The following is a 27113-nucleotide window of genomic DNA, read 5'->3' as shown; positions in this document are numbered from 1 at the left end:
TACATGCAATTGCTGTGATAGGTGCTGGATAGCCATTGTACAAGCCGATGAGTTGGAGCACCCTTAACAAGAAAGCACTGTGAAGGATTAGTTGGGCAAGTACTGTTTGAAGAGAGTGAGCTGGTACCTAGGGTGGGCAAGAAGAAAAGGGAAAGGTTTGCAATGGTTACTTTGCCTGCCGACCTGAGGATGTGGAACTTTTGTGGCACTGTTCTGCAGTACAGGGTGAAAGAATTGGTAGCCAGTGTCAGTCCCACCTTCCTATAGGCGGCTCGAGTAATAATTCTGGGTGTGTTGGTGGCATGCATACCCTGGGGCCTGTTCATATAGAAACATTGAAAATAGGTGCAGGAGTAGGCCATTCAGCCCTTCTAGCCTGCACCGCTATTCAATGAGTTCATGGCTGAACATTAAACTTCTCGCTTTCTCGCCATACCCCTTGATCCCCTGAGTAGTAAGGACTTCATCTAACTCCCTTTTGAATATATTTAGTGAATTGACCTCAACTACTTTCTGTGGTAGAGAATTCCACAAGTTCACCACTCTCTGGGTGAAGACGTTTCTCCTCATCTCGGTCCTAAATGGCTTACCCCTTATCCTTAGACTGTGACCCCTGGTTCTGGACTTCCCCAACATTGGGAACATTCTTCCTGCATCTAACCTATCTAAACCCGTCAGAGTTTTAAACTTTTCTATGAGGTCCCCTTTCATTCTTCTGAACTCCAGTGAATACAAGCCCAGTTGATCCAGTCTTTCTTGATAGGTCAGTCCCACCATCCCGGGAATCAGTCTGGTGAATCTTCGCTGCACTCCCTCAATAGCAAGAATGTCCTTCCTCAAGTTAGGAGACCAAAACTGTACACAATACTCCAGGTGTGGCCTCACCAAGGCCCTGTACAACTGTGGCAACACCTCCCTGCCCCTGTACTCAAATCCCCTCGCTATGAAGGCCAACATGCCATTTGCTTTCTTAACCGCCTGCTGTACCTGCATGCCAACCTTCAATGACTGATGTACCATGACACCCAGGTCTCGTTGCACCTCCCCTTTTCCTAATCTGTCACCATTCAGATAATAGTCTGTCTCTCTGTTTTTACCACCAAAGTGGATAACCTCACATTTATCCACATTATACTTCATCTGCCATGCATTTGCCCACTCACCTAACCTATCCAAGTCACTCTGCAGCCTCATAGCATCCTCCTCGCAACTCACACTGCCACCCAACTTAGTGTCATCCGCAAATTTGGAGATACCACATTTAATCCCCTCGTCTAAATCATTAATGTACAATGTAAACAGCTGGGGCCCCAGCACAGAACCTTGCGGTACCCCACTAGTCACTGCCTGCCATTCTGAAAAGTACCCATTTACTCCTACTCTTTGCTTCCTGTCTGACAACCAGTTCTCAATCCACGTCAGCACACATATTGCCTTTAATGCCCCCCAGGAGGGCTTGGAGGTCTGAATGAGTAAAATTGTACATTCCTTGTCTCTGGGTTGGTGCCACACCCTGCTCCCTTCTGGGTACAGATGGTGCTTGAGTGGTCATTATTCTGTTCAAGTATAACAAAAATATTGCTAAGACAGGCAGTGAAGTTAGTTGAGTAATGTGAAAGCCAAGCACTGTTCCTCTCTCATCTGTTCATTACCCAATCTGCTGAACTTTGTTTTTAAAGGCTGCACAGAAGTTTCCTGGTAGTTCAGCTGCTTACATCATTTTATACTATTTTCACACCAATGCTTGCACCAATGGGAATGCAACTGAGTAAAACAGGAAACTTGTGCAAAAGCAAAATACTGCAGATGCTGGAATCTGGAATAAAAATTGAAAATGCTGGAAATCTCAGCAGGTCAGGCACATCTGTGGAGAGAAAGCAGAGTTAACCCTTCGTCAGAGCTGGAGTGATCGGAAAGAACAGATTCTTAACAAGCACTGAAAAGGGGAGGGGAAGAAAGAACAAAAGGGAAGGCATGTTGTAGGTTGGAAGACAGGAGAGATTAGAGAGACAAAAGGGATGATGGCCCAAATTCAAATGGTAATGCCAAGTGTTCAAATTCAAATGGTAATGCCAGCGGCAGGTCGGGGCCATAAAAGGAGTGGTGAGCAGGGGCCTGGGAGCAGCGTGGAGGCCCCAACCTGCGTGAGAACATCAGCGGCAGGTCGGGGCCATAAAAGGAGCGGCGAGCGGCAGCCTGGGAGCAGCGTGGAGGCGTACCACTTCAGGGAGCAGCGCGAGCTGGTGCAGGAGGGTGATGGCAGTGAAGAGTGACGATATCAAGGTCCAGGTCGGTGACTGGAGAGTGGGCAAGTACAGCAGGAGCGGCGAGATCGGGGCGAAGGAGCGGCGAGAGACCCAGGGGAGGCGTGAGTTCAGGACCAAGGACCCAGGGGCAGCACGGGCCAGCCCACACTGTGTACGCACAAGGCCCTTGCCATTGGACCAAGACCTAGCTCTGTCAAGCCTGTGTGGTGGCTGGTGTGCAACGGTCACCACACGTTAAAAAAATTCATGCACAGGCATCTTCCATCCTTCAGGATGCAGTTCAGGACCTGGAATATTAGGTCCTTCATTGAAACACCTGTGAACTCATTCTTTTTTGGTGTGGAAGCAAGTCATCCTCGTTTTGAGGGACTGCCTATGATGATGGGTAATGCCAGGAGTTAGAAAAACATTAGTCGAGATAAGGTGTGAATGGTGGGATAATGACTAGCTGCCATTAGAGACAAGGAGAAAAAAAGAGGGGGGGAAGCGGAAGGAGCCAAAGATTGGCAGCAGCTACATTCTGAAATTGTTGATCTCAACGTTGAGTTCAGAAGGCTGTAAAATGCCTAAACGAAAGATGAGGTGCTGTTCCTCGAGCTTGCGTTGAGCTTTGTTGGAACAGTACTGGAGACCGAGGACGGAGAGGTCAGAGTGGGAGTGGAGTGGAGAATTAAAGTGACAGGCAACCGGAAGCACAGGGTCACACTTGCGGACTGAATGGAGGTGCTCCGTAAAGCAGTCACCCAATCTACGCTTGGTCTCCCCAATGTAGAGGAGACCACATCATGAGCAGTGAATACAGTATACTAAATTGAAAGAAGTACAAGTAAATCGCTGTTTCACCTGGAAGGAGTATTTGGGACCCTGGATAGTGGGAAGGGAGGAGGTAAAAGGGCAGGTGTTGCATCTCCGTGCTTACACGGAAGGGTGCCGCGGGAAGGGGAGGGGTTGACTGCGGAATGGACTAGGGTGTCGCGGAGGGAGCAGTGCCTTCGGAATGCTGAGAGGGGAGTGGAGAGGAAGATGTGATTGGTGGTGGTATCACGCTGGAGGTGGTGGAAATAGCGGAGGATGATCCGTTGAAGGTGGAGGCTGGTTGGGTGAAAGATGTGGACAAGGGGAACCCTGTCATGCTTCTGAGTGCGGGGAGGAAGGGATGAGAGCAGAGGTGCGTGAAATAGAGTGGACACGGTCGAGGGCCATGTTAACCATCGTTTGCATGCCAGACACGAGACTCCCAAAGCAAGCGCTCTACTCGGAACTCCTTCACGGCAAACGAGCCAAAGGTGGGCAGAGGAAACGTTACAGGGACACCCTCAAAACCTCCTTGATAAAGTGCAACATCCCCACTGACACCTGGGAGTCCCTGGCCAAAGACTGCCCTAAGTGGAGGAAGTGCATCCGGAAGGGCGCTGAGTGCCTCGAGTCTCATCGCCGAGAGAATGCAGAAAACAATCGCAGGCAGTGGAAAGAGCGTGCGGCAAACCTGTCTCACCCACCCTTTCCCTCAACGACTATCTGTCCCACCTGTAACAGGAACTGTGATTCTCGTATTGGACTGTTTAGCCACCGAAGGACTCATTTTAAGAGTGGAAGCAAGTCTTCCTCAATTCTGATGGACTGCCTATGATGAGGATGGTGGAGGGGAATCTTCTGTTAAGGAAAAAGGAAGACATGTCAGAGGCACTAGTGTGAAAGGTGGCATCATCGTCAGAGCAGACAGAGATGGAGAAACTGGGAGAATGGAATGGAGTCCTTACAGGATGCGGGCTCGGAAGAAGTGTCGTCCAGGTAGCTGTGGGTGTCAGTGGGCTTATAGTGGATACTGGTCGAAAGCCTATCCCCAGAGATGGAGACAGAGAAGTCGAGGAAGGGAAGGGAAGAGTTGGAGATGGACCATTTGAAGGTGAGGGAAGGGTGGAAATTGAATGCAAAGTGAATTAAATTTTCAAGTTCAGGGCGAGAGCAGGAATGAACCAGAAAAAGAGGTGAGGGAGGGGACCCGAGTAGGACTGGAACAAAGAATGTTCCACATATCCCACAAAAAAGCAGGCATAGTTAGGACCCATGCGGGTTCCCATAGCAACACCTTTCATTTTGAGGCAGTGAGTGGAGTTAAAGGAGAAGTTGTTCTTGTGTGCAGCTCCCTCTAGAGGTTACCGGTGGGCATAATTTTAAATGGGGCAACAGCGGTGTAGCTCATTTCAAGGAAATTCCAAGCAAGTAACTAGGTAATGTGGTTCTGTTTTAACATTTGCAGAAAACAATCTATAGAAACAAATTCACAAAATTATAAGTTTCAAGATTCCAAGTCTATCTGAGAAGATCCAGAATCACCCCTACCAACTCGCAGTGTTGCAGGCAGAACTTCGCTGCAACCACGTCTCTGTTCGGAGTCGTGCAACCAGGAGGTCTACCTCAACATTGGGAACTGGGACCAGGCACAGGTGACCTGGATCAGTTGTAAGGTATAAAAAATTATAACAAGAATATTGTTTTAAAGAATTGCATAAACAAATCATTTAAAACTAAGCAGAAACTTTACAGTGCTGCCACAGAATATACGATTTGACCACAATGGTGTCAGACTACATAGAATGTACAGGAAGGGGAAATAGTGCTGATGGTGGTTGTGTGGTTAATAAGAAAATGCAGCATAACAAGTAGGATTTTTCTGCTTCTAACAGCATGATTCAGAACATTATCAGGTGGACAATTTTGTTTGTGAATGAACTTTTGAAATGTACCAATTTAATTTAGAAAAACAGTAGAGTAGAATTTCCCATACTTTAAGGATCTGGTAACCTGTGCTTCTGTTTAAATAAGACTTGTGCTTTTTATTTTGTCCACTCTTTGTCTCCTTGTTCCTCCTGCTGAAACCGAATGTAGTAATTGCACAAAACACTTTGCCCTAGTAATTCCCCAAATATCAGTCTTTACAAGCAACTTCGTAACAGGATCAGTATATAAAGATCTTTGGTACCAGCAGAAAGGGCACCTTTAACTTTTTACAGTTCACATTCAACACACCAAATAAGATAACTTCTTCACATTCTTTGAGCTATAAAACTACCAACGACACTGAGCAGGGATGCTATCAGTCCTTTCGTCCTCTCGTGGCCTTTTAATTCTTACAACTGATATTACCCATGGTTGATTCACATAGGTAGACAAGAAAGTTGTCTTGACAGTGTGACTCAGTTGTAATTATAACACTCAGCTAGCACTTTGGCACTGAGACAGCTGTTCAAGACAAATACTGACCTCTAGTTAACACCAAGCCCGATTAAGTTCTCAGGACTTCTGAGGCCACAATGAATGCAGAGCCCTACTAGTGATGACAGAGCTCACAGACCTGAACCATTCTGTCAATCAATATTCAATCATTGTTAACACATCACTGCTTGCTGTTTGCTCCCAACAGTGAGGCTATATTATTTCATTACAACAATTTGAGGCTGTAAACTTAACTGGGCAATGGGCACTTTACAGCATTGTTGTAATTATCTCCGAGGAGTTACCTTTTCACATAAAATCTACAGTGTGCAAATATCGCACCAACTCTGCTTTTGAGCTGTGACATCTAGGGTTACACGCATTTCCCTGTTGTTAGCTTCAGAGCTCCTTTGTCATGTAAAGACTTTAATGTTTTGAACTCCAACGGCATTCGATGTGGCCCAGCATTAGAAAAATATCTGTATTTTAAGTTGTCATAGTAATGGTATTTAACTGGTGCCCCTTTTGCGTCTTTTGGGAAGGGCCAGTATCCGTAAAGGTGGATCTCATCACAGAATCTAGTTGCAAGTGTGTACATCAGTAGGCCTGTGCTTGGTCGTTTGATGTAAACCTTATTTGTCAGCCAGTATCTGTAAAAAAAAGAGAGACATCGATAACTACAGTTCAGAGTAACCTCCTTTACGTTACAATTCCACAAATGTTAGGAATATTCCCAACATAGCTTTAATACCATACAAGAGTGGCATGCTTAAATCCACCTACCCAAATACGCTAACCACAAAGCCATATTGGCACAATGAAATACCACCAGACATTGACTAGATTTAAAAGCACATCCTTGGTTAGATTTTGGCGTCTGGTTGACTAGCGTAGCGTTCTGGGAGACTGCCTTTCCAGATGTGATTTTGAGGCCTTAGCCTCATTTGAATTTGACCACCGAGCTGCGGACACCAAAAAAGCGCTCTGAGGTAGCTCGCTGATTTTGGGTGGCAGGAATTTCTGTTGGCTGGGACGCCGGTGATACCTGCAGGTAGTTCCTGGGAGGGGAGGGGAGTTGGTTAGCACACCTGCAGTATTTTTGCAGTATTTTGTACTCATGCTCCTCCTGATCGACAAAAGCAATTTAAAACTGACAGGGCCTCTTTGGCTGGACAGCCAGCTGATACTGGACGAAGCATACACGGCGTGAGGCTTCAACATTCAGGCCCCTAACTCCACTACCACTTCCCAAAATCAATTGCCGGGGTTGCACACAGACCATGTTGTATGGTTTACTTACTGTCACTCTGTGCTCGACATTCTCTAGGAGAAGCTGTGGCAATTCAATAGGGTAACATCTTTACATAAGACAAGCTGTTCAAATTGAACAATATTTTGCAGATCAAGTGAAGGACAGTTTCTTCTTGCATAGTCAGTATTGAAATTTGGGATGGTGCAGATGTGAACTCAATATTATCTATTCTATTTAACTGTTGTAACAGCCTTAGTGATGAGCTAATTTTCTTATCCTAAGACGGGCAGGGCTCAATATGAGCAGTCTGGTTTCAAGCATCTTTACATCTAGTTTTATTGAGATCCATGGGATGAATAGCCTGTTAACACTCACCAACAATGTTGTTTCAGACTTCAAAGTGATTGTTCACAAGAACTGAATCTACCAATTATACCATAGAACCTTGAGCTCTATAGAATGCTTTATTTACTTTACATTTACATAGATTAATATCACATTATAAGAACTATTTAATTTGAACTGAACAAATCCATTATTTACTAATTAGAAAGAAAGTAATTAAACCATTAAATCTCAACATTTCAGTACATGATCATAATACAGAATGTGAGTTACTGAAGAGAATTAAGGACAATTACAATTAGAACGCCAGACTTCAGCAAATTAAATGCTATTGCTGGGAGCTGAGATCACAGAGGATTACTTGGAAGACTGCATTAGATAAATTAATTGAAGAGAAATTGCTTTTAGAATGAAATGAGGTAAGATGCAATTAAAATACACGCCACCGAAAAACGAAAGAATATAGAGTCGATTTTGTGAAACTCTGCTACTGGCACAGAACCTTGCTAGCACTGAGCATGGGTCAGAGAATCGGGGCTACAGTGTTCTAACACTACGGGGGTGAAATTTGGTAGCGCCCCATTTGGGGGCAGTAACCAAAATGAGGCGGGACTTCCTGCGCTTGGCATGGAAGTCCTGCCCCGGCCGCGAAATTGGGGTTAGCGCCTCCGAGAGGAAGTGGAACGCAATGTCGGGCGCTCCACTTCCTCTCGGGGCGAGACCAGGGCATGAATTTTCCAGCGCTACATGGGGCGCTGGAGCGAATTAATTTCTCCCCCTACATCTGACCTGTGCTAGCAGCGGAGTCTTACAAAACTGCTTCTAATATTTAGACCTAGGTCACGGCAGTTGAACAAAAAAGTTAAAGAGAAGCCCACATGCACTTGTGCCATGTCCACTAATTGTTTAAATCTGCTATCACAATCAGATCTGTATGGTATCCTCTCACTTTCCAAATCATGCTGTGAACTAAAACCTGATATAATCATGTGATACAACTAATATGATTAGATTATGGGGACCTGACACCTATTTGAAACAAATTTGAAATGTAAGAAATAATTAAACCAATGTGTACAATAAACAATATCTTTATACTGATAACTTTCTATTAGTGGCAGGGGTAGAGTATTCTGTGCCTCCAAAAAGATCCAAAGCCCAACTTTTTTTGTGTCGCCAAGAACGGCCATTAGAAGCAGCGGAAAATGTGGGGTGTGGTTCCACTGACCATCAAAGAGGCCCAATAGGAAGCAGCAGCAGGCTGGTAAATTAGAAAAGGAGGAGCGGTCTTCAGTGGTCACTAGTCCCTGCTTGAGCATACCTCTCCTGCTGCCCTAACATCTATAAAATGATACCTAACGATTAACGCAGGAAGGATCCTTTATTGGCAGGGAAAGATTCCCCTTAACCTTCTCTGCTTCTGTAAATGTAGCACTAGTTATTCCAATCTCTCATCATAACCATATCCTCCCATCTTTATCATCCGAGTGAATCTACTTTCCACCTGTTCATTGGCCCTAATATCGCTTCCATACTGGGGTTCCCAAAACTGCACACAATACCCCACTGTGGCCCAACAAACTGGTCAATGGAAAGGAAAACTTGGCAACTGATCCGTAACTACCAGTTTTCCACCCGTGCCGAACATGAACATTGTAAAGTCCTTACACAATACCATAAATCCACACGAGGCACATTCTATGGACAAGGTCACTCCATGACTTGAATCTTTATTCACAGGACCAAGAAGTGATGACACTGTGTGGGACCTCCCTTTGTATACCTGGGTGACCAGGTGAGGAGTGTCTCCCACAAGTTCACCCCCTGTGGTCAAGGTGTGCATTTGTTACGTAAATACAGTATTGCAGCGTTGTTGCATGAATGCTACATACATGACAAATATGATCCCAAATGTCTTGTACAGATTTATCATCACCTCTTTGCCTTTGTATTCAATGCCCTTCTTTATAAAGCCAAAATTCCATTTGCTCTTTTCCATCTGCAATCTTCCTTTCAAAGATTTATAGACATTTATCCTTAGATTGTTCCATTCTTCTAGTCCATTGAGAATTTTACTATTTAGGGTATATTTCACTCTCTTCTTTTCTCTTAAATGTACAACTTCACATTTATCGACACTGAACAGCATTTGCCATCAACCTGCCCGCTCTTATACATTTGAGGTTTGTAAACTGTTCATTTAAGAGAGCACAGAGTTTGAAGCAGCTCAATAATGGGTTGGAATTTGCTTTCAGTGGCAAACAAAAGGTACCAGCTATTTATTACACTTACACTTGCCCACAGACTTTCTGTGGGATTTTGCACTAGAACTTACTGTGATTAGAAAGCCATTTCAGCGCAGCAGCCTTTATAGAGCATCTGAGTCTTGGATGAAGCAACTGTATATCTCCTTAACCAATCAGATTGAAGAGGTGTTAATGAGCCACCCAGAGTTTGAACCAGGAAATGTAAATTAAAATATTTAATTTAATGTGAAATATTGCTGTCCGATTTACACTTTAATAATGGTGAGTGCTGTTAGCCTCACCATTATTTCTACAGCAAAATCCGGCCCATTATGGTTTCTTTGGGAGGGTGGGGATTGCCAACTGAGTCACATAAATCTTTTGGGTTTTTTTGTTAAACAGATAGATAGAAATTATGCATGTAAGTGCACAATCTAAGAGCCAAGAAAGTTAAATCTTCTTCAAAGTCTTCATTAATAGAATTTTGATTTCAGCTCTGCACCATCAGTTGCATTATTTCCATTACATCTGAATGATTTCCATAGTCTTCTCTATGAATGCTGTTTTTGAGGAAAGGAGTGATATTTGCAATGCTCACTTTTGTAGTTAGGCCGAATTAGCAACAAATTAAACAGTATTCAAGACAATTTTAAATTGATTCTTGGAGGAAAAAGATAAAAGCCAATATTGGATAGATCAAAACTGCTCTGTAGGGTCTGCCTAGTAACCTGTCAGTAAGACTGCTGGAGTCTCACTAGTACAACAATTACCAGCACTATGATTCCACAAGCACATTGATGTTGTATTTTAATGGCCTTAATAGAGCTTGAAGGGAAATATATCTTTTTTCTAAATCTGCCACTCACCTTTCATTCATGACAATGAAACAGTACAATCAATATTTTGTCTGCCCAGCCTGCTGTTGATCAAATCTCCACTTAACACTAAATGAATCTGAGCTACTGCAAGTAATCATTTTTGTAACTGTCCGCAGCATACTTCTAATAACCCTGAGCTCATATTGATTCACAATTACAGAAAGACGGACTTATTAGTCTACCCTAACATCCTGTCACTGTTGCTAGCATTAGTCTGAAGCACTTAAGATTTAAAAAAAATGATGTTTAGTGGGTAAAGAATTTAGTGAGTCATAAGAACTCTAAAATTACTTCACTTGATCTCCTACATTCTTGATGGAAGTGGAAACATTTTCTGATAGATGAAAGGGAGGTTTGATTGGGTTTCACCACTAATGAATAAACAGAAGATCCTGTATTGATCCACTATGAGACTGGGCATCTGCTGAACCTTTTAATATGTCCCAGGTACCATTAAGACAAATGATTTATCGGTTTGCTTATTTTTGGTGGGATTTAGTTCTGGAAGAGAACTCTGTTAAGCACAATTTCAGCTCTTGGTGTTTTGACCCTGTACAACAGCCAGTACTTCTATAGGAGTTATTTGTACCCTTACATATTACAGGCTCTGACCTAAAAGAAAAATAACCAATTCTGGAAATCCAAAGTGAAAAAAGGACATGCTAGAAATGCACACCATGTCCATCAGCACCTGGAATGAGACATGGATTTACATCCAAAACGTGTCATTTTCCTAAATTGAAATGAGTCCTATGATCCTTTCAGATGGGCCCCACAGTCACCTAAAATTAAGGCTGTGGCAAATTTAACGGCAGCATGTGCAAATTGACAGGAGTCGTCACTCTGCTAAATGTGACATTGTTGCACCTGTAAAATGTGTACTTCCAATATTTTCTATTTTTTTAATCATAGACTCTGGCTTTTCTGTTCTCCACTACATTATAATAAGCAGCTGCAACTAGAACTCAAACACACTCACAATAGCGAGTAATAACAATTAAACTATAATTAAACACAATAGTAGATACCAATAGTTACTAAATTATAGTGAGACATAACCATAAGCAAGTGTACATTACAGTTCAAGTTTTTTGAATCTGGAAAAATCAGGAGGTGGGGGCAGGAGGGTGGTGAGTGCAAGCCCAGGGTACATATGAAACTGTGTATGCTGTAAAGGAAGCTGATCTGGCCGATTATTTGACTCAAACCCCAATCCCTCATTCAAATGAGAGCCCCGCACACTGAAAATGTGCTCAGAAATGCTGGTTGACTATCAATAGAAAAAGGAAAGACACTTCCTTTTGTATTCAACATTCAGGAAAGATAGAATAAAAGGAAAAGGAGGTGGGGTAGCATTGCTGGTTAAGGAGGAAATTAAGGCAATAGTTCGGAAGGACATTAGCTTGGATGATGTGGAATCTATATGGGTAGAGCTGCAGAACACCAAAGGGCAAAAAACGTTAGTGGGAGTTGTGTACAGACCTCCAAACAGTAGTAGTGATGTTGGGGAGGGCATCAAATATGAAATTAGGAGTGCATGCAATAAAGGTGCAGCAATTATAATGGGTGACTTTAATATGCACATAGATTGGGTTAACAAAGCTGGAAGCAATACGATGGAGGAGGATTTCCTGGAGTGCATAAGGGATGGTTTTTTAGACCAATATGTTGAGGAACCAACTAGGGGGAAGGCCATCTTAGACTGGGTGTTGTGTAATGAGAGAGGATTAATTAGCAATCTCATTGTGCGAGGCCCCTTGGGGAAGAGTGACCATAATATGGTGGAATTCTGCATTAGGATGGAGAATGAAACAGTTAATTCAGAGACCATGGTCCAGAACTTAAAGAAGGCTAACTTTGAAGGTATGAATCGTGAATTGGCTAGGATAGATTGGCGAATGATACTTAAGGGGTTGACTGTGGATGGGCAATGGCAGACATTTAGAGACCACATGGATGAACTACAACAATTGTACATTCCTGTCTGGCGTAAAAATAAAAGAGGGAAGGTGGCTCAACCGTGGCTATCAAGGGAAATCAGGGATAGTATTAAAGCCAAGGAAGTGGCATACAAATTGGCCAGAAATAGCAGCGAACCCGGGGACTGGGAGAAATTTAGAACTCAGCAAAGGAGGACAAAGGGTTTGATTAGGGCAGGGAAAATGGAGTACGAGAAGAAGCTCGCAGGGAACATTAAGACGGATTGCAAAAGTTTCTATAGATATGTAAAGAGAAAAAGGTTAGTAAAGACAAACGTAGGTCCCCTGCAGTCAGAATCAGGGGAAGTCATAACGGGGAACAAAGAAATGGCGGACCAATTGAACAAGTACTTTGGTTCGGTATTCACTAAGGAGGACACAAACAACGTTCCGGATATAAAAGGGGTCGGAGGGTCTCGTAAGGAGGAGGAACTGAGGGAAATCCTTATTAATCGGGAAATTGTGTTGGGGAAATTGATGGGATTGAAGGCCGATAAATCCCCAGGGCCTGATGGACTGCATCCTAGAGTACTTAAGGAGGTGGCCTTGGAAATAGTGGATGCATTGACAGTCATTTTCCAACATTCCATTGACTCTGGATCAGTTCCTATGGAGTGGAGGGTAGCCAATGTAACCCCACTTTTTAAAAAAGGAGGGAGAGAGATAACAGGGAATTATAGACCGGTCAACCTGACATCGGTAGTGGGTAAAATGATGGAATCAATTATTAAGGATGTCATAGCAGTGCATTTGGAAAGAGGTGACATGATAGGTCCAAGTCAGCATGGATTTGTGAAAGGGAAATCATGCTTGACAAATCTTCTGGAATTTTTTGAGGATGTTTCCAGTAGAGTGGACAAGGGAGAACCAGTTGATGTGGTATATTTGGACTTTCAGAAGGCTTTCGACAAGGTCCCACACAAGAGATTAATGTGCAAAGTTAGAGCACATGGGATTGGGGGTAGTGTGCTGACATGGATTGAGAACTGGTTGTCAGACAGGAAGCAAAGAGTAGGAGTAAATGGGGACTTTTCAGAATGGCAGGCAGTGACTAGTGGGGTGCCGCAGGGTTCTGTGCTGGGGCCCCAGATGTTTACACTGTACATTAATGATTTAGACGAGGGGATTGAATGTAGTATCTCCAAATTTGCGGATGACACTAAGTTGGGTGGCAGTGTGAGCTGCGAGGAGGATGCTATGAGGCTGCAGAGTGACTTGGATAGGTTAGGTGAGTGGGCAAATGCATGGCAGATGAAGTATAATGTGGATAAATGTGAGGTTATCCACTTTGGTGGTAAAAACAGAGAGACAGACTATTATCTGAATGGTGACAGATTAGGAAAAGGGGAGGTGCAAAGAGACCTGGGTGTCATGGTACATCAGTCATTGAAGGTTGGCATGCAGGTACAGCAGGCAGTTAAGAAAGCAAATGGCATGTTGGCCTTCATAGCGAGGGGATTTGAGTACAGGGGCAGGGAGGTGTTGCTACAGTTGTACAGGGCCTTGGTGAGGCCACACCTGGAGTATTGTGTACAGTTTTGGTCTCCTAACCTGAGGAAGGACATTCTTGCTATTGAGGGAGTGCAGCGAAGGTTCACCAGACTGATTCCCGGGATGGCGGGACTGACCTATCAAGAAAGACTGGATCAACTGGGCTTGTATTCAATGGAGTTCAGAAGAATGAGAGGGGACCTCATAGAAACGTTTAAAATTCTGATGGGGTTAGACAGGTTAGATGCAGGAAGAATGTTCCCAATGTTGGGGAAGTCCAGAACCAGGGGACACAGTCTAAGGATAAGGGGTAAGCCATTTAGGACCGAGATGAGGAGGAATTTCTTCACCCAGAGAGTGGTGAACCTGTGGAATTCTCTACAACAGAAAGTTGTTGAGGCCAATTCACTAAATATATTCAAAAAGGAGTTAGATGAAGTCCTTACTACTAGGGGGATCAAGGGGTATTGCGGCAAAGCAGGATTGGGGTACTGAAGTTGCATGTTCAGCCATGAACTCATTGAATGACGGTGCAGGCTAAAAGGGCCAAATGGCCTACTCCTGCACCTATTTTCTATGTTTCTATGTTTCTGTTTTCCCGGCAGAATTTTGGAGCCCCAGGACACTGCTGGCGTTTGCTGAGACAATGGTCACTGGGAAGATACCATTAGTTAGCTCCGATGCCTTGGAGCTGCTCATGATGCAAGTGCGGCAAAAGGAGATTTTCCTCCTCAACTGAAAAGGCCACGCCTCAAAATCAGAGAGCCATGCTGCCTGGGAAGAGATTGCCCAAAGAGTGAACGCTGTGTAAAGGACCCGAGAATGATTAAGGAAAAAGTTTTATGGCATCAGGAGAAGTAACAAGGAACATGTACTCATTTTAGCATACATGTGTAAAGTCTTGTTTAGTACAAATGGCCATTTGCTATACCCTCTAGGAGTGTAGCTGCAAAGATTGCACACTGCATTGAGCCATGATGGTATTTATTACAGAAGCTGTATGATACATTGACATAAGGACAAGATTGCCACGCACAGGGCTTGTCAGAAATCACCCACAAAAGGAAACTGTCAGGATAGGCAACATGCAAATTAGTGGGAGAAGCCTATAGCAGGAAGGGACATGCTCAAGACACAGGGATGCACTTTCCAGTACTCAGTAACAAAGTGACATGTTCACCAATGTGCTCTTGTTACAGACTCTGTAGTTTCTGCAGAGCCATTGGAAAATTTGACCTAAAAATTCAATTAGGCCTGAAAACGGGTGCAGGGATCACAAGGCCAATCGGCCTACACCTGTTAAAAGTAGTGCAGGTACGCGGCATTCGTGCAGCCTGCTAATTAACATGATTGATGCGTATACTCAGCATTGAGTGCGCTGCTGAGTGGCTGAGCGCACAGCAGGAGGCCCACGTTGGGTGAGGCTAGATCTATTTAATGCTAACCTACACTTTTAAATGCAGTCCGCACCTCTTAAAGGGGAGGTGTATTCTGCATTCAGGCATTAATTGAACTGGTTGTGAAGGCAACTGTCAGAAAGTTATGGCTCAACAATGCAGAGAAGGGGCACCTGAGTACTTTGACGCAACACTGGAAGTCTTAGTGCAGCGAGTAGAATAGAAGAGACAGGGGGCCGTCCAGACTCACAGTCAGAAGTGAGTGGGAAAAGAGAGCTGAAGCAGTCACTGCCCCGAGGAACTGGATCGAGTGCTGAATGATCTCACACGAATTGTCAAGGTTATTGAATGTATCTTCAAAAGCCAACTCCTACCAACTGCACCACTTGCCTCACACACTGCACAATGAACAAATTCCACCCCCCCCCCCCCACCCCAAACATCACTCACCTACCAATAATCTCACCACCTATCAATTACAACTCATACCTCACGGTCCTATCTTCACCTCACCGTCACACACTTACCATGTTGCAAGTCTCACACCCACATCTCACACCTTGCACACACTGCCAGCTATGCAACCATTTGAGGCACATCACCCACATTGCACCACACTCAATGACACACTTCCCTTTCTCTTGCAGGACAAGGTGGAGCATAACAGGAGACAGCAACGCCTGCATAACTTTACCGCAATGTAGGAGACCTTGCTCGACATTATTAGATGGACCATCACTAAGGCCGTGGTGATTGGCGAGGCTGAAACCATTGAAGATGATGGTATGAGCATACCTAGTCCTCCTTCTCACATCGCACTTCCCTCTCATCCCACAATCTCCTCACATGTATATCTTGCTTTTCCCCTCCTCCGCTCATGACAATCCTACCCTTGTGCCAAATCCAAGCTCAAAGCCAATACAGAAAGAGTAAGAGTAGAGTGATGGAGAAGAGACACCATCACTCAATCTGTCACTCCCAGGCACCAGTTCAGTAAATGGCACCGCGCACACTTTAGAGGGTAGTATAGAGGCAGGATCCGCATGTGGAGAGTCACTGGGCATGAGTGGTCTGCAGCCAGGGGAGGGGAAAGGGTAGCGTAGGTGCCAGCTCCCCAGAGGGCAAGGTCGCATATGAGTTCTGCTGCAGAAGACTCAGATAAGGACTTCAATAGGGCGGCCTTCAGAAGAAGGATGATGAGCATGCACACAGAAATCCCTGGTGCAGTGGCCTGTCAGAGAGCCTGTTGTCACTGTCAAGGAGCATGGAGGAGTCTGGCTCCAACACTGCATGGGGCTTTGTGCAGAGCTTGGAACCCATGATTTTCAGGATGAAAGTGATGGGCAACTCCGTTAGAACACTTGTCGATCCAACCATGATGCAGAATCTGATGAGCGATATCTCCGCTTCCATTGCAGGACAAGCGGAAGCAACCTAACGTCTTAGTGCTGCAGTGGAAGCTCAGACTTCTGTCATGCAAGCTCAGTTTGCTAAAATGCAAGCTCAGACTGCTGCCATTGTGGCTGCATTTACCAGTGGTGGAAAGGGGCTTTCAGGGTGTCACGCAGTCCAGTAATCTGTCCTCCAACAGATTATTAGGATTGCTGATGCGCCACCCCAGGGGATTGGCATTGGCTCCGTGGAGCATGAATCTGCTGTCCTCTCTCAGAATGACACCACTGCCACTCCACCAGTGCCCTTCCTGAGCAATATGTAACAGGACAAATCAGGGGGCAGGCTATCCTAGATCTGGTCCTGTGTAATGAGACAGGATTAATAAACAATCTCTTCGTAAAGGATCCCCTTGGAATGAGCGATCATAGCATGATTGAATTTCAAATTCAGATGGAGGGTGAGAAAGTTGGATCTCTAACCAGAGTACTAAGCTTAAATAAAGGAAACTATAAAGGTATGAGGGCAGAGTTGGCTAAAGTGGACTGGGAAAACAGATTGCAGTGTGGGACGGTTGATGAACAGTGGTGTACATTTAAAGAGATATTTCACAATTCTCAAGAAAAATATATTCCAGTAAGGAGGAAAGAGTGCAAGAGAAAAGAAAGCCATCTGTGGCTAACTAAAGAAATAAAGGACGGTATCTGATTAAAAACAAGGGCATACAAAGCGGCCAAAACTACTGGGAGGCCAGAAGATTAGGAAACTTTAAAAGCCAGCAAAGAATGACTAAAAAAATAATTAAGAAAGGGAAGATAGACTATGAAAGTAAACTAGCACAAAATATAAAAAAACAGATAGTCAGAGTTTCTATAGGTATATAAAAAGAAAAAGAGTGGCTAAAGTAAATGTTGGTCCCTGAGAGGACGAGACCGGGGAATTAGTAATGGGGAACATGGAGATGGCAGAAACTCTGAACAAATATTTTGTAGCAGTTTTTACGGTAGAGGACACGAACAATATTCCAACAGTGGATAGTCAAGGGGCTATAAAGAGGCTGCAGGAGGACATAGACAGGCTAAGTGAGTGGGCAAGAATTTGGCAGATGGAGCATAATGTTGGAAAATGTGAATTCATGCATTTTGGCAGAAAAAAATCAAAGAGCAAGTTATTATTTAAATGGAGAAAGATTGCAAAGTGCTGCAGTACAGTGGGACCTGGGGGTACTTTTGCATGAAATAAAAAAGGAAAGTATGCAGGTACAGCAAGTGATCAGGAAGGCCAATGGAATCTTAGTCTTTATTGCAAAGGTGATGGAGTATAAAAGCAGGGAAGTCTTGTTACAGCTGTACAGGGTATTGATGAGGCCACAGTTTTGGTTTCCATATTTACGAAAGGATATACTTGCTGTGGAGGCAGTTCAGAGAAGATTCACTAGCTTGATCCCGGGGATGAGTGGGTTGACGTATGAGGAAAGGTTGAGTAGGTTGGGCTTCTACTCATTGAAATTCAGAAGACTGAGAGGTGATCTTATAGAAGTGTATAAGATTATGAGGAGGTTTGACAAGGTGGATGCAGAGAGGTTGTTTCCACTGATCAGGGAGACTAGAACTAGGGGGCATAATCTTAGAATAAGGGGCCGCCCATTTAGAACTGAGATGAGCAGAAATTTCTTCTCTCAGAGGGTTGTGAATCTGTGGAATTCGCTGCCTTAGAGAGCTGTGGAAGCTGGGACATTAAATAAATTTAAGACAGAAATAGACAGTTTCTTAATCGATTAGGGGAAAAGGGGTTATGGGGAGCGGGTGGGAAGTGGAACTGAGTCCATGATCAGATCAGCCATGATCTTATTGAATGGCAGAGCATGCTCGAGGGGCCTTATGGCCTACTCCTGCTCCTATTTCTTATGTTCTTATGCTCATCAGCTAGCCATCCCAGACTGCTATCATCCATGCTGAGGTGGTGCCGTCTACAGCCAGTCCTTCTAGGCCCAGAGCTGCTTGAGATCTGAGGCTGAACCAGACTGTTCACAACCTTGGTGTCATATTTGACCCCAAAATGAGCTTTCGACCATATATTCGCAGCATAACTAAGACCGTCTATTTCCACCTCCGTAACATCGCCCATCTCCGCCCTTGCCTCAGCTCATCTGCTGCTGAAGCCCTCATCTCTGCCGTTGTTATCTCTCGACTTGACTATTCCAACGCACTCCTGGCTGGTCACCCACATTCTACCCTACGTAAACTAGAGGTGATCCAAAACTTGGCAGCTCGTGTCCTAACTCGCACCAAGTCCCGATCACCCATTGCCCCTTTGCTCGCTGACCTACATTGGCTTCCATTTAAGCGTCGCCTCGATTTCAAAATTCTCATTCTTATTTTCAAATCCTTTCATGGCCTCGCCTCTCCCTATCTCTCTCATCTCCTCCAGTCCCACCACACCCCAAGATGTCTGCGCTCCTCTAATTCTCCCCTCCTGAGCATCCCTGATTATAATCGCTCAACCATTGGTGGCCATGCCATCGGTTGCCTAGGCTCCAAGCTCTGGAACTCCCTGCCTAAACCTCTCCGCCTCTCTACCTCTCTTTCCTCCTTCACGACGCTCCTTCAAACATGCCTCTTTGACCAAGCTTTTAGTCACCTGCGCTAATTTCTACTATTGCAGCTCGCTGTCAAATTTTCTTTATCTCATAATACTCCTGTGAAGCGCCTTGGGACGCTTCACTACGTTAAAGATGCTATAATAAATACAAGTTGTTGTAGTTGTTGTTATTGTCCTGCAAGGCCATCTGTAGTCTCCCCCACTAAAGGACAGCATCCTTCCACCAGCCATGCTGCAGTCACTGGGGTAGCACTTCGTAGGAGCACTAGGACAGGCAAAGATACACGGAAGACAGACACAAAGGGACTGCACAAAGGTGATTAGTTGACTTTGTTATGTTGTATTGGATTGAATGATTTATAAATGTGGTTTAGAATGTTTGTTTTGTGGTGAGTCTCATTTCAATATTGTGGGCAAGAGGATGCTGTGGTGCTCCATGACAGGGGAATGGTAAGGTGGGAAGTGCTGAGCAACGGGGATCTGGGGTTTCATTCAGGGGAATGGTGGCAAAGACTGCGCCCTCATGATGGCCAATTTGTGGAGGATGCAGCAGATCACCACAAAATGGGACTCCAGAATGTACTGGAGGGCTCCTCCTGGGCGATCAAGGTAGCAGAATCATTGCTTCAGCACCCCGATGGTCTGCTCAATGACGTTCCCTGTGACTGCATGGCTCTCATTATAAGAGTGCTGGCCATGAGTGGTGGGGTTGCGGTGGGGAGTCATCAGACAGGTGTAGAGCGGATGGTTGCAAAATTCCGCGCAAGTGCATTTTTCTCATTTAAAAGTGGGTAAGCCGGCTGCACGGGAGCTCCAACATTGATCATGACTGCTGCCAGGATACTAGACATTCACTATCACGATGTGTTGGGCATGGTCGCACACCAGCTGCACATTAAGTGAGTGGTACCTTTTGCGGTTACGGAACATCTCACCATTGCCATACTATTCCCGTAAAGCCACGTGTGTGCAGTCGATGGCGCCCTGCACCATGGGGAAGCCTGATATTCAGGCAAAGCCACTTAAAGGCACTCCAAGCATAGAAAGCCTATGAATTCTCAGATGCAGCAATGGACGACGAACTGCAAGATGTTTGCTATGTTGCCTGTTCCAGCCTCGAAGGATCCATGGGTGAAAAAAATCAGGGCCATGATCACCTTGAGAGTCACGTTGTGGCCCTGCTCTGAGGCTGCAGGTCTGGTTCTAAGAGGTGGCAGAGTTCTGTGAACACCTTCTTGGTGAAGCAGAGTCTCCAAATACACTGCTTCTGGCTTAGGTGCAGGTCGGTGAAGTGCTCCCTGAAGACCTTAGGTGGGTAGGACCTCCTGCTGAGAGTCCTCCTCCGTCTCCTCCTCCTCCTCCCTCCTTCACTGCCACTGCTGCATTTCCGTCATGCTGCGGCGCAAGGGAACTGCAACTAGAGCCCCAATGACTGTGTGCAAGCAGTGTACTCAGAGTCCTCCCAGTAGGAGCCAACGCCTTCCCAACATCCAGCAGTACTCCCTGCACATTTTAACAACTTTTTAAATTGCTTTCAGCAACTCAGTACTCCCACAAACTCTGCAAGAGCCAGTAATAAAGCAATAGTCAACTTATCTGCAAGTTGGATGTATCCCTTTAACTTGCGCTAGTGACTGTATGTTCAGCTGTGCGTGTTTAGGAGAGGGCATTGAATGGAGGAGCGGCGGCATCAAAAATGGTAGATCATGCGTCAAGTCAGCATTACACACTGACAGACATCATGATCTGTCTGCTCTGCATACCCCCCGTGCACGCACATACCCCCCGTGCACGCACATACCCCCCGTGCACGCACGTACCCCATGTGCTATCGCTCTCACCAAGATGGCAAACAGCATGAGCCACTTGGGTGGACGCCATTTAAAAACAAAAACAGCCATAACTATGGCTGCTAAGGAGCTGAATTTCGCAGCCTTCATCGCGACAATTAAAATTAACTTTAGTTTTTAATCTGAAATATATATCTATTTGCATAAATAGGAGGATAGAGCAGATGAATGCGTGGCTGGAGAGATGGTGCAGGAGGGAGGGCTTTAGATTCCTGAGGCATTGGGACTGCTTCTGGGGGAGGCTGGACCTGTACAAATTGGACGGGTTGCGCCTCAGCAGAACCGGGACCAACATCCTCGCGGGAGGGTTTGCTAGTGCTGTTGGGGAGGGTTTAAACTAGCTTAGCAGGAGGATGGGAACCTAAGAATAAATTCAGTAGGGAGGGGAGTAAAGCTGAAATTGGAAAGCAAAAATGTAGAAAGTGAATTTGAAGGACAGAGGAAATAAGGGCTAGAAAGTAGTCAACAAGGAGGTTTGGCGGTACTAAATGATATATATTTCAATGCAAGGAGTATAGCGAATAAGGCAGATGAGCTGAGAGCACAGGTAGACACTTGGGAGTATATTATAGCAGTGGGGGAGCATTTAGATGCTAGTGACCATAATTCAATCAGATTTAAGATTGTTATGGAAAAGGACAAGGATAGACCAGGAATAAAAGTTCTAACTTGGGGAAAAGCCAACTTTGCTAATCTGAGAAGAGATTTGGCCATAGTGGACTGGAAACAGCGACTTGAAGGTAAATCAGTGTCAGAGCAGTGGGAGGCATTCAAGGGGGAGATCTGTAGTTTTCAGCACAAATATGTGCCCTTAAAGAAAAAGGGAGGGACTAATAAATCTAGAGCCCCCTGGATGTTGAGGGATATACAGAGCAGGATAAAGGAAAACAGGGAGGTTTCTGACAGATACTGAGGGCTAAATACTGTAGAATCTCGAGAGGAGTATAGAAAGTGCAGGGGTGAAATTAAAAAAGATATTAGGAAAACAAAGAGAGAGCATGAAAAATTCTTGGCAAGTAAAATCAAGGAAAACCCAAAGATGTTTTATAAATATATTAAGAGCAAGAGGATAACTAAAGAAAGGGTAGGGCCTATTAGAGACCATGAGGGTAATGTGTGTGTGGAGGCGGAAGATGTGGGTATGGTTCTTAATGAATACTTTGCGTCTGTTTTCACAAAAGAGAGGGGCGATGCAGACATTACTATCGAGGAGAAATGTGAAATATTAGATGAAATAAACAGTGAGAGAGGAAGTATAAAGGGGTTTAGCAGCTTTGAAAGTGGATAAATCCCCAGGCCCAGATGAAATGTATCCCAGGCTGCTAAGTGAAGCAAAAGAGGAAATAGCAGAGGCTTTGATAATCTTTTTCCAATTCTCACTGGCTTCAGGTGTGGTGCCAGAGGACTGGAGGACTGCTAATGTGATAGCTTTGTTTAACAAGGGAGAAAGGGATAGACTGAGTTACAGGCAATCAATCTAACCTCAGTGGTGGGATAATTATTGGAAAAAATCCTGAAGGACAGGATAAATCTTCACTTAGAAAGACACGGATTAATCAAGGACAGTCAGCATGGATTTGTTAAGGGAAGGTCATGTCTGACTAACTTGACTGAATTTTTCGAGGGGGTAACCAGGAGGATCGATGAAGGCAAAGCGTGTGATGTAGTATATATAGATTTTAGCAATGCTTTTGATAAGGTCCCACATGGCAGACTGGTCACAAAAGTAAAAGTCCATGGAATCCAGGGCAAAGTGGCAAATTGGATCCAAAATTGGCTCAGAGGCAGGAAACAAAGGGTAATGGTTGATGGGTGTTTTTGCGATTGGAAGGATGTTTTCAGTGGGGTTCCGCAGGGCTCAGTACTAGGTCCCTTGTGTTAAGTATAAAAAAGAGTCTGACTAGATACTGTGAGCTCAAAGTAAAGTGTGATCTTAGTCTTTATTTGCAGGTTTCTAGTGTGCCTCTCCAGCCTGTGAGGCCTCCTTAAGTACCAGTGCTCTCAAGGAATTGTGGGATCCCTTGGGACTCCAGGGGATGAGCCCTCGGTGGCTACATATATATAACACCTTGCTTTTTATGATATACGTCAATGATCTGGACTTGAATATAGGGGGTATGATTAAGAGGTTTGCAGATGATACTAAAATCGGGTGTGTGGTTGATAATGAAGAAGAAAGCTTCGGACTGCAAGAAGATATCAATCAACTGGTCAGGTGGGCAGAACAGTGCCAAATGGAATTTAATCCAGAGAAGTGTGAGGTAATGCATTTGGGGAGCGCTAACAAGGAAAGGGAATACACATTAAATGATAGGATACTGAGAAGTGTAGAGGAACAAAGGGACCTTGGAGTGCATGTCCACAGATCCCTGAAAGTAACAGGCCAGGTAGATAAGGTAATTAAGAAGGCATACGGAATGCTTGCCTTTATTTGCCAAGGCAGAGAATGCAAGAGCAGGATGGGGTTATGCTTGAATTGTATAAAACACTGGTTAGGCCACAGCTGGAATTCTATGTGCAGTTCTAGTCACCACATTACAGGAAGGATGTGATTGCACTGGAGAGGGTACAGAGGAGATTTACAAGAATGTTGCCGGGAGTGGAGAATCTAAGCTATGAAGACAGATTAGATAGGCTGGATTAGTTTACATTGGAACAGAGGAGGTTGCGGGGAGACCTCACTGAGGTGTATAAAATTATGAGGGGCCTAGATATAGTGGATAGAAATGGCCTATTTTCCTTAACAGAGGTGTCAACAACCAGGGGGCATACATTTAAAATAATTGGTAGAATGTTTAGAGGGGAATTGAGGGGAAATTTCTTCATGCAGAGGGTTGTGGGGGTCTGGAACTCACTGCTAAAAGGGTGGTAGACGCAGAAACCCTCACCACATTTAAAAAGTACTTGGATGTGCACCTGAAGTGTCGTAACTTGCAGGGTTACGGACCTCGAACTGGAAAGTGAGATTACGCTGGATAGCCTCTTGTTGGCCGGCATGGACACAATGAGCCGAAATGGCCTCCTTCCTGGCTGTAAACCTCTGATTCTATGAAATGTCGTGCTTCTAGTTATCCCCGGTGTCCTGGTCAATATTTATCCCTCAATCAACACAACAAAAAAGATTATGTGGTCATTATCACATTGCTGTCTGTGGGAGCTTGCTTGTGCGCAAATTGGCTGTCCGTTTCCCACATTACAAAAGGGGAGGTTGCCGCCCCCAACTGGGCCGATAGCCAATTTTGACCCCAATAGTCCATTTGTGTGACAATCCTATCTCTCCTGTGCTCCAATATAACTGAGACAATATGGAATAGATTATCAGGAGCAAACTGGAGGATCATAACTGTAGGGGAGGACGAAAACCCCCTCATTTTACCCAGAAGGAAAAGGGCTGTGGGATCAATCTATGCTGTGAATTGAAACCGATACGGTTTGACCTTGGCAGAGCAGTGATTGGACGGGGGAGGACACTGGAGGGCCAATGGTGGGACAGAGTCAGCCCGAAGCATGGGGCTTTCAAGCCAATGGGAGAGCACTTGCTCGAAAACTGTAGGACTGACTCACAGCCATTATCGGACTATTGTCTTCCCCATGTTTACACTATGGAAGGAAATTATGCAGACCTTCAGAAAACTAGGGAACCCAAAACAAACCAAGGGCCTACACAATGGCTACAGTAGGCCAACCCAATTAACACCTACTCAAACCTTGAGCAGGTTAACGTCAGTGGAAAAAACCCGCAATAATCTAAAACTGCTGCATTTTTCAAAATCACAAAGCCCACCAATGGGAAGAATCGATTTCAGCAGGAGAAATCTGGATAATCTGGCTATAAAAAGGGGTTTCTGACGTAGTGTGTGTGGTTTCCCTGTCCTCGTGATCCAACAACCAGCAAGCTCCTCGACATTGAAGGAAAACCAGTGTCCGAAGACACCGAAGATAGGAGAAACAAACCACCAGACCTGCAGAAGGCGCAGTAGTGAGTATAACCTCTGGTCCCCGGAACTCCCAACTCAGTTAGGCCAGGAAATGTGGGAGGTTGGGCATTGTACTGCTAAACTTGTGTAAAGATTTTCGTTGTGTCCGTTTAGTGGGATTTAGGGGGATTGTTTTGTTGGTGTATTGCTGTTTGTTGAGATACACCTTGTCAAATAAATTGGAAGCCTAAGTTCCTCTTGGAATCACCTTGTCTCAGTTCTATTGTATTACATCTCCTGATCGTGAGTCTTATGTCAGAACAGTGTAAGGGAAGCTAGGAGCGCCTCGAAAACGCTCAACTGTGTGTCACGGGCTAGGGAAGAAGGGGTTAGGAGTGTTTGACACTCAGGTGCCTCGCAGGCTAGGCATAAGCTGTGGGGACGCACGAGTCTCAAAACCCCCTTCATAAGCTGTGGACACAGTCTCTCCAGGGGTGCTCTTGCAGCACTCAGGGTACCTCACAGGCCAGGTATAAACTGTGAGGGCAGAAGCCCAGAGAGAGACACCCAAGGCACAACAACACTCCCTGAAAACCCCTTACATAACCTAATTAGTAGCTGTCAGCATGCATTTTGAAGGGGAAGAACCTGTCTGACCAGCCCCCTTAGTTTCTTTGAGGAAGTAACAGCCCAAGTGAACTGTGGAAAGTCCTATGACGTGATCTACTATGACCTGAGAAAGGCTTTTCATAAAGTTCCCCACAAAGGGCTATGGGGATTCAGATAAACCTTGGGAATGGATAAGAAACGGGTTAAAGGGTAGGAAACAACGAGTATTCATTAGAGAAGTTATGTCTATGGGGGGTGGGGGACGTGGAGTAGGGAGTACTGCATGGACTGCCGCAGGGCTCAGTGCTGGGACCATGGCTGTTTCTAATTTACATAAACAACCTGGGTACAGAAAATCTAAGCAAAGTGGTCAAATTTTCAGATTATACCAAATTAGGAGGATCAACAAAATTGGAAAAAGGCAGATCACAAATTATAGAGTGAGTTGAACAAGATATGTAAGTAGGTGGAACAATGGCAAATTAAATTTAATCCAAACAAGTGTGAAGTACTACACGTAGGAAGGAAAAATAGACGGCATGCATAATCCATGAATGGCATTAAAATAGCTATGGGTGAAGCTGAAAGAGACCTGGAGTCTTAGTCTACTCTATGGTAAACATATCCAATTAACCCAGAGTAGCAATCAACAAAGTCAATAGGATATTGAACTACATTAGAATCCCTCTGATGGGTAAGTTAGGATGGATCAGTCTTCCGCATCTGTAATTATCTCATGATCTTGCGAACATGCATGCCTCCAGAGGCACTGAAAACTACCTCCAACATAGTTTTATGCCCTGCCTGAGGAGGCAAAGCAATGCCAGCATCATTCAGCGATAGACACTGGGGTTGTCCTTTTATTCTGGACATGTGTCAGCCACGCACCCAAAAAAAACATTAGGGGGAACATTGGTGCCAGCACACACAAGGCCGCAATGTGGATTTCAGATTGCTGTCTGCATAGGCCTTCCCAGACACTGGAGATGCTCAGCAACCAGAATGGTAAAGTTGCAAAAGTGACTTTAAAGACACTATTCATGTGCCAACCCTGCCCATACTCATTTGTTCTGGTGTTGCCGCTAAATTTCTGAATCTGCCCTGTAGTAGAAGCATCGAAAATTTGAAAAGCAGATAGATCATATTACAAAACTCTTCCACTTGAATAACTTATGCAATATAAATGGATATTAACAACTTTAGGAATTCATTATGAAACTTTTCAAAGCTTTACCTCATCTTTAAACTAACATATGTGAAAGAGATTGCGTCTCATTCATGCCATTTTGGCTACAATGAGCCTGGTTCAGTAGATAAAAGCAAGAGGCAGCTGATAGCTAATTGACACCAGAGTCTGCATTAACACATTTAACATTAACATGCTTATTCACGTTGGTTTTCAGTGTTAAAATATGCAATTCATTTTAAATCCTTTGAGGTCATGAGTCTGACCATCCCCTAGTGCCAGACAATATCCTTGTTAATTTTGGTTTCAGTCAATGACTGTTTTAATGCATGGAACACGTTACATTCTTAGAACTAAGTGCAACACAAGTATTAAACCAATGTAGAAGACTGCATCTGGAAAGGAGTCCCAGAAATACAAGAATTAAATATTCATTATGTGTTTTGTAGTCATTCTTATATCTAAAAGAGATATTCTAAACCTCTCA

General features: G+C 44.5%; 1 protein-coding gene across 1 annotated transcript in view; it reads right to left on the bottom strand.

Annotated features, from left to right (window-relative positions):
* Window positions 1-4827: 4827 nt before the first annotated feature.
* Window positions 4828-27113, bottom strand: part of st8sia4 (ST8 alpha-N-acetyl-neuraminide alpha-2,8-sialyltransferase 4) — an 80611-nt gene continuing 58325 nt past the window's right edge. The window contains exon 5 of the mRNA XM_070866023.1: window positions 4828-6133. Within this exon, the coding sequence (XP_070722124.1) occupies window positions 5857-6133 (277 nt within the window). The 3' untranslated portion in view covers window positions 4828-5856. The remainder of the gene's footprint in view (window positions 6134-27113) is intronic.

This window comes from Pristiophorus japonicus, chromosome 1 (genome assembly GCF_044704955.1).
Source record: "Pristiophorus japonicus isolate sPriJap1 chromosome 1, sPriJap1.hap1, whole genome shotgun sequence".
Lineage (NCBI taxonomy): Eukaryota > Metazoa > Chordata > Chondrichthyes > Pristiophoridae > Pristiophorus > Pristiophorus japonicus.
Note: the sequence above shows the minus strand (reverse complement) of the source record. Positions and strands in the feature narration are given on the sequence as shown.